At 37.5% G+C, this 13011-nt stretch overlaps 1 protein-coding gene across 1 annotated transcript in view; it reads right to left on the bottom strand.

Annotated features, from left to right (window-relative positions):
- Nucleotides 1-13011, bottom strand: part of UGGT2 (UDP-glucose glycoprotein glucosyltransferase 2) — a 196012-nt gene that overhangs the window by 132747 nt on the left and 50254 nt on the right. Inside the window, exons 6-8 of the mRNA XM_041731331.1 lie at nt 7738-7834; nt 4431-4503; nt 2243-2343 (exon numbers count right to left, since the gene is read on the bottom strand). Of these exons, the coding sequence (XP_041587265.1) occupies nt 2243-2343; nt 4431-4503; nt 7738-7834 (271 nt within the window). The remainder of the gene's footprint in view (nt 1-2242; nt 2344-4430; nt 4504-7737; nt 7835-13011) is intronic.

Here is a 13011-nt window from a genome sequence, read left to right as displayed (position 1 = left end):
AATGAAAGTTCTGCCATTTGTAACAACATGGTGAACCTGAAGGACATTATGCTAAGTGAGGACAGAGAAAGGCAAATACTACACAGTATTGCTTATATGAAAAATCTAAAAAAAAAAATTCAAACTCATATAGAGTAGAAAAGTTGCTGCCTGGGGCTGGATGGAGGAAAGAGGAAGAGGTTGGTAAAAGGGTATACATTTTTCGCTATAAGATGAAGAGGGCCTGAGAATCTATTTTTTAAAAAAGATTTATTTATTCATATGAGAGACAGAGGAAGAGACAGGCAGAGGGAGAAGCAGGCTCCCTATAGGGAGCCCGATGCAGGCCTCGATCCCAGGACCCCAGGATCATGCCTTGAGCCGAAGACAGATGCTCAACCACTGAGCCACCTAGGTATCCTGAGGGTTTGGGAATCTAACATATACCGTGGTGACTAGAGTTGATAACACTGTACTACATAATTGAAATTTGCTAAGAGAGTAGAAGTTAAATGTTCTCACCAAAAAAAATTACCTGATACACAAATACTTCACTAAATATTAATGAATACTCGATAAATGGAAATCAATAAAAAGGTACTGCTTACTTTCTCTGTCTTGGAAATCTACTTTGGCTTCTATATAAGGTGCTCTCTATTTCTCATCATTCCCCACATCATCTTCACTGGCTCTACTTTCCACCCCTGGGTGAACTGCCGCACCAATCATGTACTGATTGGTCACTCTACACTACCGGTTAGCTCCTCTTCCTTTTTAAGCCTTTATGCTAAGATGTTCAGCTTTTTCAATCCTCTCCTTTTAGCCTACAGACTTTATGTTCACCCCACTAGTGCTAGTGGACCTTGTCATTTAAGGATGTCACAGTCACCTTAAGCGGTCCTTTTAACATCAGTCTCATTCTTCTTGAACTCCATCTTCAACCCCAAAGCACACTAACATGTTTTATATTCTATTAAGGCTCAAAGATGGAAGCCTTCAAGCCATCTTTGCCTCCTCCCATCTCCAGCCTTCCTTTCTAGGCTGTCTACCACAGTCACAATGCAATCTCGCACCACATTATTCCAGCAATGTCCTAACCAGAGTTCCTGTTTCTAGTCCATTCAAATCTACCTTACACAGTCATCAGCTGGATGATTAAAACTAAGCTGATTGTGCACATCTTCTGTTGATCAGCCTTTCAAGTGCCCTATCACCTACAATTATCGTCTACAATTGTATTTTCTAAATTATGGGTTCCTCAGATAACATTCTGAAGAAGAAAGTAGAATAGTGCTTGCCTACAACAGTTGGAGAAATTGGGAAGAAGCGGGGAGTGACTGTTAATGGGTATGTTTTCTTTTCAGGGTAATGAAAATACTCTAAAACTGACTCTGCTGGCAATTAAAAAGTTCATAAAATATACTAAAACCCATTGAATCATACATTTTAAAGGGGTGAGCTGTATGCCAATTATCCCAATAGGCTGTTAATAAAAAGTTGATGAGAGATGTGACAGGAGTTATGGGTTACGCAGGAAAATGATGTCCCCTCAAACCAACTAAAATTACAAGTAATAAAAAAGGAAATTACAAATTGAAAAGGTCTTACAGTTCAAACTAAATTTTGATCACAAAATATCTGCTTACTGGAGGTTAGCACAAAGGCTGTTCTAAGCTAACAGTGAAATATGCAATGGTCTATCAAGATCAAAATTTTAAACAGAAGAAAACTAGTAACATTTAGTTCTGACTTCCTGACTGACTAGTCAGGATTTTTAATCAATGTTAGACACTCCTTGAGATGTGATTTTATACTTGAAATGAACCTATAAGACAAATCAGTGAACATTTTAAAAATGATTAGATAATATTAAACAACTACACTTTATGTGATTTTTAACTCTTTTAAACATAAAAGTATGATTTGCTTGATGCTTTTTAGTTAAGTATCAATTTCCACAAAAACATCAGTAATTATTATTTATGAAATAACTTATATCATGTTATACAAAGCTTATTTAAAACTTTTATTTTATTTATTTATGATAGGCACACAGTGAGAGAGAGAGAGAGGCAGAGGGAGAAGCAGGCTCCATGCACCAGGAGCCCGACGTGGGATTCGATCCCGGGTCTCCAGGATCGCGCCCTGGGCCAAAGGCAGGCGCTAAACCACCGCGCCACCCAGGGATCCCATATAAAGCTTATTTAACAGAACAGAGATAGGTTACCAAAATGCTACATGAAAGTAGATCAAAATAGTATACCTTGTAGTTCCCAGACTTTCAAAGGCGTCATTTCTTTGTTACTCTCAATCAGGTATTTTTGGAATGCTGTCAGATTATCTCTAAGATCTGAATATCTTTCTCTGTATTAGAATATTAAGTTATGTTAATTATTGTCACCTACTACAAGCAGTATAATTTTGAAATTAACTCTTTCAAATAATTAGATATAAACTAACTGTTCACCAGGATAATACAGCATGATGCAGCTATGTCCACAGAACTTAAAAAAATGAGATGTGTATATGCACTTTTTTCTTTAATTTTATACTTTTTTCAATATATAAAACAAAATAAAACCAAATCTAGAGGGATATACCCTTGATTGTTAACATGTTAACATTAACTAGAAGGGATCCAAGGGTTAGGGCAGAATTATTAGCTTTTATTATGTTCTATACCTTTTAGCATTTGATAAATTACAAGTATTGCTTTTATAATTTAAAATAAAACTATTTTATAAGGAAAACATCGATGCTTCCTATACAATCTTAGAATTTACTTCTGAAAAGTTCCATCTTTGAAACTTATAAAAATCTTCAATAGGATCATTTTGCCTAATGTTAAACACATCCTGGTATCTTTTTTGAGACTGCAATATAATCATGTAGCAGGAATGACATTTTACTACATACAGAATCTCAACTGTAGCTTCTTTCTTCTAACTCTCATGAAATCAAGATATGTGCCATTTCAGATTTAAAAAGAATTCTCTTAAAAAAACTTTACCACCAACACAACTTACAAAGCACATTATTTTCAACAGTAAAGAGAAACGATTTTAAAATGCTAAATAAAAAATATACAAAACCATATACATGGAAATGCATTAATCTTATAATTAACAGTAAACACAGTGCTGATACACAATTTTATTACATGGAACCACATTTTAAAAATGAATCAAGACTGACTACAACTGAATTCAATTAACTCCTCCTTTCTCAATATTTTAAATTACAGAACATATAAAGTTTTTAAGAGCTATACGTTGGTTTTTATATTTAACTATAATCCTAGTAATTTTCACTGCTAAAATTATTTATGTAACTAGATAAAAATACATTATTCATATAATATCTCAAAGCAAAGGGTTTTGTCTAAATCAGTTGAGTCATTGTGTAAGAACTAATTCTGAGTACTTCCTCTTTTAAAAAACTAATATCCCAGGGCTCCAAAGGCTTTCTGTAGGATGTACAATTTATTCCAATAAAAAGGTATGTTTAAAAAATAATTAAAGAAAACTGTGGATTCCAAGATTTTGAGACAGCTGACAATGGAATAAAAATGTATTGTTATCTACTAAATAAATACCTTACTTGGAACGAATCTGTTTTATACATTACATTCCTAAGGCCACTAGTATGCCACTGGGTCAATTTACTTTAGAAATAGAACTCTGTCATCTGTATCAATTAAATTAGCACAGTTTCCAAAAATGTTCTCTTGCTCTGTAACAGTATCTCTGCACCAGAGAACTGACCTTAGTGTCCTTTATAATACTTAGAATATCAAGCAAAAATTAAAGCTATTAATAAAAACTATCCTTTACCTTTAACTAATTTTGCCTTTGTAATGAAACCACAAAATGTCCTTCTTGTAAATAAGGGAAAGCACATAAAATGACAACAATCCCCATACGTGAATATTCAGAGAGCACTCACCAACCATCCTATTCTTGGTCTTCAATCAGTGATGCAAGGAAAAAAAGGGGGTGGATACAACTTTAATTTCTGAACATTTACTTATACATGTATATGAAATTAAGACCAGATGTTAAAAGGTTTTTAATATGACAGTCTGCATACAGAAATTTAAGAAAATATTTTTTCTTTTGAGGCACAAAAATCTTATTTCATGCTAATGATCCAATACTAACCATAATTTTCCTAACCCAGTAGGCCAGTAAAAGATTCTATCATTTTTTGTTTTTTGACAAAGATAACTTTATTTCCAATTCCTATTTTTCTAATCAAACTCATCATACTGTGAAAATTATGATTATTTTACTATTGTGTTTTGCATTAACCATGTATTATTTCTGTAATAAATAAAACCAATTACAGGTACATTATAAGAACATAAAACAGACACCAGCACAGCATACTGAGTTCCTTTAAAAACAAACTTAAGAGCACCGCAATGCCACTTCATTTCAATTCAGACTCACTTTAGTTTCTGGAAGAGAAATCCTTGAACTTCATTTATCTCAATCTCATCCCTTATAGTAGCATTGGTCACTGCTGTTTCAGAAACAAAAACAAAATATTTTCAGACTGGGAAAGAACTAGGTTGTCAAAAATTAGAATGCTATAAATTCTTTGTTTTACCTTGTTTTACTTTCATGGACCAGCCCACCGCTACACGTACATGCACACACTTGTATTTCTGAGCGTGCTCTCTTTTTAAACAGGCCTGGGTCATTAAATATTTAACCAATGCTTTATAGATTATTTCACAGTCAAATTCTATTTTATAACCAGAATGATAAACCAAGGTGGCTGCAACAAATTCTTTAGCTCTCAATCCAAGCAAGCACTCCAAGCCCTAACAAATATAGGCATGCTTGCATGTTTCCAATGCCTTTAAAGACAGGAAATCTTTAGAAAGACACTAAAAAGAACATAACATGTTACTGTCATTTCCCTTCCTTCTCACCTCTCCTCTACTCAACAAATAACAACATACAGGGTGGTAAAAGGTACTTGGGACCACAAGAACTCATGAGCCCTTACAGCCTGGGGTAACTCTCCAAGTGTGCCAGGGACCCTCCAGTACGCTCCCCTTCCCTCTCTCCTCTGAAGGCTCACACCCCCAGTACTATAGCTAAAAGCCCTGGGTGCCCTGATCCAGTCTTCCTTCTCCCCCTTTTATCCTTTCATCAGGCAAACATTTATTGGCTGCTTGCTATGATGTCTGATTCCTGCCAGACACACATTAAGAAGAGAGACACAAAAGACACAAATGCCACTTGGTGGAGAGACAAATAGACAATTTTAATATAGTGTATAAAACTTTATGAAAGAAAGCACAGAATACATGGAATATAGAAAAGAGGAAAAATCACTCTTGACAGAGCAGCAAGACAGCCAGCCATCTCAGAAGTATTGATGGACAGATAGGAGTTTTAAAAGATTAGTAGGCCTTTGATGGGAGAAGAGTGGGAAAAAGGAGGAAGGTTTCAGGCAGAGGGAACAGCAGATGCTAAGGGACAGAAGTACTCTAAAGAGGTCATAAAGGCTTAGAATGAAGCCAAACATGGAGGCATCCAGGGAACAGAACATCATTCTGTACGGTACATTAGTGCTGAAGAACCAGAGGGCACAAATGAGAGGCAGAGGAGAGAGAGAAGGCAGAAAAAGGGTGGAGTATAAAAAGCTTTCTTTGCAATGCCACAGTCCTGGAATTTACGAGGGGGCTTATGTAGAGCCTCTGAGGGATTTTAAAAAAAATTTTTTTTAATTTTTATTTACTTATGATAGTCACAGAGAGAGAGAGAGAGAGAGAGAGAGGCAGAGACACAGGCAGAGGGAGAAGCAGGCTCCATGCACCAGGAGCCCGATGTGGGACTCGATCCCGGGTCTCCAGGATCGCGCCCTGGGCCAAAGGCAGGCGCCAAATCGCTGCGCCACCCAGGGATCCCCTCTGAGGGATTTTAACCAGTAGTGTCACAAAGTCAGATTTTCATCGTAAGGCATCCAACCCAAAAACACCGTAAGGGATACTGATTCATCTACTTTGGGTAGTGGGGAGGACTCCGGAACAGAAGGCCAAAGATCAGAGAGGCCAGTTAGAAGCCTGACGCACGGAAATGGAGGGAAAAACAGAACTGAATAAAAGAGTGGCAACTAGAATGGAGAAAAGATCTATTCCAAACATACGTTAGCGGGTGAAGAGAGAATTTAGTGTGGAATATAGATCACACATGTCATCACTTGTCTTTTTACATTTTTTTCACCTGACTTTTTAAAAGAAAATTCCAAGCCCAAGTATAGCTAGAAAATGCTTTATGTTACTATTATGACAATTAGATACATTACACAGCACTGCAAAGCTGCGTATAAGCTATATAGAAATACACAAAATCTGAATGTTATTACTCACACTATATAATTCCAGTAACTCTAACTGGCAGGACTTTTTTTTAAAAAAAAGATTTTATTTATTTATGGGGGGGGGGCAGAGACACAGGCAGAGGGAGAAGCAGCCTCCATGCAGGGAGCCCAATGTGGGACTCGATCCTGGGATTCCAGGATCACGCCCAGACCAAAGGCAGGCGCTAAACCGCTGAGCCACCCAGGGATCCCCCCTGCTTTTTTTTTTTTTTTAAGATTTTATATATCTATTTATGAGAGACAGAGAGAGATAGAGAGAGAAGCAGTAACTGGCAGGACTTTACAGTAATACAGATCTTTATTTGAAGCACTTTCAGGAGGAGTGGCCAGGGCTAGGTCTGTGATCAGAGCAGAGCCTTTAGGACCAGATCCTGAATAGAAAAATAAAGTTGAAGCAGAAGCCACAGAGGAGAGCACATAAAAGAATGAATTAAAAACTCTTAACCTCCTGGGTGGCTCAGTCTTTTGGGCATCTGACCTTATCTCAGCCCAGGTCATGGTCTTGAGGTCCTGGGTTCGAGCCCCACATGGGGCTCTCCTCTCAGCTCAGCCTGGCGTCAGCTTGAGATCCTCTCCCTCTACCCCTCCCCTTGAACTCGTGCTCTTTCTCAAATAAATAAGTAAATCTAAAAAAAAAAAAAACAGTAACTCTTAACCAAGAATCATGTATAAATAAAATTTGGATGAACCAGGTAATAAAAAATTTTCATAAGAATCTGAAAACTAGTTTCTTCAGGTCTCCTCAGTCCTTTATCTAAAGCATGCAGTTAGTGCATAACCACAGACAGACAGGGGTTTGCAGATCACAGATCTAATCAATCCACTTTATCTAAACTAGCAATTCATAGGCCTCTCCCCATCCTACTTCAAGAGCAGCAGCAGCATCCTAACTTTATCATAAATACATGAGACAAAGCTTCCTAAGACTGCGTGTTGCCAATAACTTTCTGAGACACTGACCCACACTGACACCCCCCATTACTGCCAGCCCCCCAACCTCACCCCTATCCCCAGGCTGGACTGGCTGGGCACTCCTGGCTGTCCCTACAGCTATGACCAGCCTCATCTACTGCCTCAGCCTGCCTTGCATAGGTTACTATTTTTTATTAATTGCTGAAAATGAATGGGAAGTCACCAGATAAAGCAAAACAAGATGCTCTTTCCAATTTAAAGAAGTTCTTGAGAGCACAATATCAAATATATTTCTTTCAGATTAAAGTCAAATTATAAACTAAGGAGAAACAGGGTCTACTCCATCTCCAGCTTCAAATTAACATGTGTAAGACTATAGTCATTAAGTTTTCTTAAAAGTACGCAAGCCTGCCAATTTTTATTCTACTCAAGTACAGACAGTAAACTTACTTTTGACTTGGGTATCATCCAAAGCTTTGTATTCTGTACTTTTAATTGCTAGCTCCACACCGTAGCCAGATAAGTACATTTTCTGTGAGACTGGTTTCTGTTCCAACACAATTTAGTTTTTAAAAAAGAGAAAATATTTTGTTAAATAACTTCTTTTAAATTCAGCACATTTGTGTATTAGGACATTAGGGTAAATTACTAATATCATTTTTCTTAATCACTGTGAAATATTATTTGGGGGCTATTTATACTCTAACTAGTATATCAAGGACCCAGAATTTGGTTGATTACCATGTCCTTACTTTCTAAAAACCTTGTCATGGCTCTAATGTTTCAATTACTCTTTTTCAAAGAAGAAATATCTGTCCTTTTTGTTATACTATGGAAACTTCCCCATTTCTCCTATGAGTTAATTAACAGAGGCTCCAATACAATCAAGTTTCAATAAAACTGTACTCCTTTCACAGTGAACTACACAAGATTTGCTATCCAGCAAATGCTATTCACTTGCTAATTATCTAGATGTAGAACTAGTGCTACCAAAAGCGATACTGAAGAGAAGAGGTAAAAGACATTAAAAAAAAAAAAATTGCAGTTTTGAACAGCCTGATTAAATTTTTCTTCAGGTTTCTCAATGATTAAAATATACCAAATGCCAAAAATCAGTATCTACTCTTGCAACAAGGGCAAAAATTGCCTAAAATGGAATTGTCTCCAGTACTGATGATCAGAATTTTAATATCTAATTTTCCCCTTTCTGTAACGGGCAAATACAAAATGTACTTCTAAAGATTACCCCATCAAGGAAGAGAACTCACCACATTTTTTCAAATGGTAAGCAACCTGAATGAATATACATAATATTTTTAGAGGATGTCTAAGGTTCTTTCAAGCTTCCAGCCTGAAATTCTTTTCAGTTATGCTACAATCATCATATTTTGGCACATCCTTTCATGGCTTAGGAAACAGTTTAACCTAGTGTCCAGGAAACTCCCCTGAACATTCTGTGCACCTCTGCTTACTCAAGTTTGCAAGAGGGCAGTTTTGCAATCGTACATGATAGAGAAGAGGTAAAGACTGGAGGGAAGGAGAGCCTCAATAGTGTATTACTCTTTTTACTCTCTTCTTTCCTAACTTGTCCCCCGCCCCCGTCCACCACAACCTTAAAAATATGTCCAGAGTGACTATTCCTGGGCTGTACTATTTCCAAATAAGATGATATAAAAATTAGTTTCAGATATACAGAGAAATATTTAACACTGCCACCCACATGAAAATGTAATTTGCTAATTTCTCAGGCCCATGCTATAATGAAAAATAGCATGAGGAGACTGGGTTGCTTATAATTATGGTCATCTGAAAAAGTTGAAAATATTTTAGAGTTTTTACTTTCAAACAGGTCAATTTATTTTATTTTTTTTTAATTAATTTTTATTGGTGTTCAATTTACCAACATACAGAAAAACACCCAGTGCTGATCCCGTCAAGTGTCCACCTCAGTGCCCAGTCAACCATTCCCCTCCAACACCCGCCCTCCCCTTCCACCACCCCTAGTTCGTTTCCCCGAGTTAGGAGTCTTTATGTTCTGTCTCCCTTCCTGATATTTCCCAACATTTCTTTTCCCTTCCTTTATATTCCCTTTCACTATTATTCATATTCCCCAAATGAATGAGAACATACACTGTTTGTCCTTCTCCGATTGACTTATTTCACTCAGCATAATACCCTCCAGTTCCATCCACGTTGAAGCAAATGGTGGGTATTAGTCGTTTCTAATTGCTGAGTAATAGTCCATTGTATACATAAACCACATCTTCTTTATCCATTCATCTTTCGATGGACACCGAGGCTCCTTCCACAGTTTGGCTATTGTGGCCATTGCTGATAGAAACATCGGGGTGCAGGTGTCCCGACGTTTCATTGCATCTGAATCTTTGGGGTAAATCCCCAACAGTGCAATTGCTGGGTCGTAGGGCAGGTCTATTTTTAACTCTTTGAGGAACCTCCACACAGTTTTCCAGAGTGGCTGCACCAGTTCACATTCCCACCAACAGTGTAAGAGGGTTCCCTTTTCTTCGCATCCTCTCCAACATTTGTTGTTTCCTGCCTTGTTAATTTTCCCCATTCTCACTGGTGTGAGGTGGTATCTCATTGTGGTTTTTTTTTTTTTTTTTTTTTTTTCTCATTGTAGTTTTGATTTGTATTTCCCTGATGGCAAGTGATGCAGAGCATTTTCTCATGTGCTTGTTGGCCATGTCTATGTCTTCCTCTGTGAGGTTTCTCTTCATGTCTTTTGCCCATTTCATGATTGGATTGTTTGTTTCTTTGGTGTTGAGTTTAATAAGTTCTTTATAGATTTTGGAAACTAGCCCTTTATCTGATATGTCACTTGCAAATATCTTCTCCCATTCTGTAGGTTGTCTTTTAGTTTTGTTGACTGTATCCTTTGCTGTGCAAAAGCTTCTTATCTTGATGAAGTCCCAATAGTTCATTTTTGCTTTTGTTTCTTTTGCCTTTGTGGATGTATCTTGCAAGAAATTACTGTGGCCAAGTTCAAAAAGGGTGTTGCCTGTGTTCTCCTCTAGGATTTTGATGGAATCTTGTCTCACATTTAGATCTCTCATCCATTTTGAGTTTATCTTTGTGTATGGTGAAAGAGAGTGGTCCAGTTTCATTCTTCTGCATGTGGATGTCCAATTTTCCCAGCACCATTTATTGAAGAGACTGTCTTTCTTCCAATGGATAGTCTTTCCTCCTTTATCAAATATTAGATGACCGTATATCTCAGGGTCCACTTCTGGGTTCTCTATTCTGTTCCATTGATCTATGTGTCTGTTTTTGTGCCAGTACCACACTGTCTTGATGACCACAGCTTTGTAGTACAACCTGAAATCTGGCATTGTGATGCCCCCAGCTATGGTTTTCTTTTTTAAAATTCCCCTGGCTATTCGGGGTCTTTTCTGATTCCACACAAATCCTAAAATAATTTGTTCTAACTCTCTGAAGAAAGTCCATGGTATTTTGATAGGGATTGCATTAAACGTATAAATTGCCCTGGGTAACATTGACATTTTTACAATATTAATTCTGCCAATCCATGAGCATGGAATATTTTTCCATCTCTTTGTGTCTTCCTCAATTTCTTTCAGAAGTGTTCTATAGTTTTTAGGGTATAGATCTTTTACCTCTTTGGTTAGGTTTATTCCTAGGTATCTTATGCTTTTGGGTGCAATTGTAAATGGGATTGACTCCCTAATTTCTCTTTCTTCAGTCTCATTGTTAGTGTATAGAAATGCCATTGATTTCTGGGCATTGATTTTGTATCCTGCCACGCTACCAAATTGCTGTATGAGTTCTAGCAATCTGGGGGTGGAGGCTTTTGGGTTTTCTATGTAGAGTATCATGTCATCGGCGAAGAGGGAGAGTTTGACTTCTTCTTTGCCAATTTGAATGCCTTTAATGTCTTTTTGTTGTCTGATTGCTGAGGCGAGGACTTCCAGAACTATGTTGAACAGCAGTGGTGAGAGTGGACATCCCTGTCTTGTTCCTGATCTTAGGGGAAAGGCTCCCAGTGCTTCCCCATTGAGAATGATATTTGCTGTGGGCTACTCATAGATGGCTTTTAAGATGTCGAGGAAAGTTCCCTCTATCCCAACACTCTGAAGGGTTTTGATCAGGAATGGATGCTGTATTTTGTCAAATGCTTTCTCTGCATCTAATGAGAGGATCATATGGTTCTTGGTTTTTCTCTTGCTGATATGATGAATCACATTGATGGTTTTACGAGTGTTGAACCAGCCTTGTGTCCAAGGGATAAATCCTACTTGGTCATGGTGAATAATTTTCTTAATGTGTTGTTGGATCCTATTGGCTAGTATCTTGTTGAGAATTTTTGCATCCATGTTCATCAGGGATATTGGTCTGTAATTCTCCTTTTTGGTGGGGTCTTTGTCTGGTTTCGGAATTAAGGTGATGCTGGCCTCATAGAACGAATTTGGAAGTACTCCATCTCTTTCTATCTTTCCAAACAGCTTTAGTAGAATAGGTATGATTTCTTCTTTAAACGTTTGATAGAATTCCCCTGGGAAGCCATCTGGCCCTGGACTCTTGTGTCTTGGGAGGTTTTTGATGACTGCTTCAATTTCCTCCCTGGTTATTGGCCTGTTCAGGTTTTCTATTTCTTCCTGCTCCAGTTTTGGTAGTTTGTGGCTTTCCAGGAATGCGTCCATTTCTTCTAGATTGCCTAATTTATTGGCGTACAGCTGTTCGTAATATGTTTTTAAAATCGTTTGTATTTCCTTGGTGTTGGTAGTGATCTCTCCTTTCTCATTCATGATTTTATTAATTTGAGTCTTCTCTCTCTTCTTTTTAATAAGGTTGGCTAATGGTTTATCTATCTTATTAATTCTTCAAAGAACCAACTCCTGGTTCTGTTGATCTGTTCCACAGTTCTTTTGGTCTCGATATCATTGAGTTCTGCTCGAATTTTAATTAACTGTCTTCTTCTGCTGGGGGTGGGGTCTATTTGTTGCTTTTTCTCTAGTTCCTTTATGTGTAAGGTGAGCTTTTGAATTTGAGATCTTTCCAGTTTTTGAATGGATGCTTGTATTGCGATGTATTTCCCCCTCAGGACTGCTTTTGCTGCATCCCAAAGATTTTGAACGGTTGTATCTTCATTCTCATTAGTTTCCATGAATCCTATAAATTCTTCCTTAATTTCCTGGTTGACCCTTTCATCTTTTAGCAGGATGGTCCTTAACCTCCACGTGTTTGAGGTCCTTCCAAACTTCTTGTTGTGATTTAGTTCTAATTTCAAGGCATTATGGTCTGAGAATATGCAGGGGACGATCCCAATCTTTTGATATCGGTTCAGACCCGATTTGTGACCCAGTATGTGGTCTATTCTGGAGAAAGTTCCATGTGCACTTGAGAAGAATGTGTATTCAGTTGAGTTTGGATGTAAAGTTCTGTAGATATCTGTGAAATCCATCTGGTCCAGTGTATCATTTAAAGCTCTTGTTTCTTTGGATATGTTGTGCTTAGAAGACCTATCCAGGGTAGAAAGAGCTAGATTGAAGTCACCAAGTATAAGTGTATTATTATCAAGGTATTTCTTCAGTTTGGTTATTAATTGGTTTAAATATTTGGCAGCTCCCACATTCGGGGCATATATATTGAGGATTGTTAAGTCCTCTTGTTGGATAGATCCTTTGAGTATGAGATAGTGTCCCTCTTCATCTCTCACTATAGTCTTTGGGGTAAATTTTAATTTAT

This window comes from Vulpes lagopus, chromosome 16 (assembly GCF_018345385.1).
Source record: "Vulpes lagopus strain Blue_001 chromosome 16, ASM1834538v1, whole genome shotgun sequence".
Classification (NCBI taxonomy): Eukaryota; Metazoa; Chordata; class Mammalia; order Carnivora; family Canidae; genus Vulpes; species Vulpes lagopus.
The sequence above is the reverse complement of the archived record's forward strand: the minus strand, read 5'-3'. Positions and strand labels throughout refer to the sequence as shown.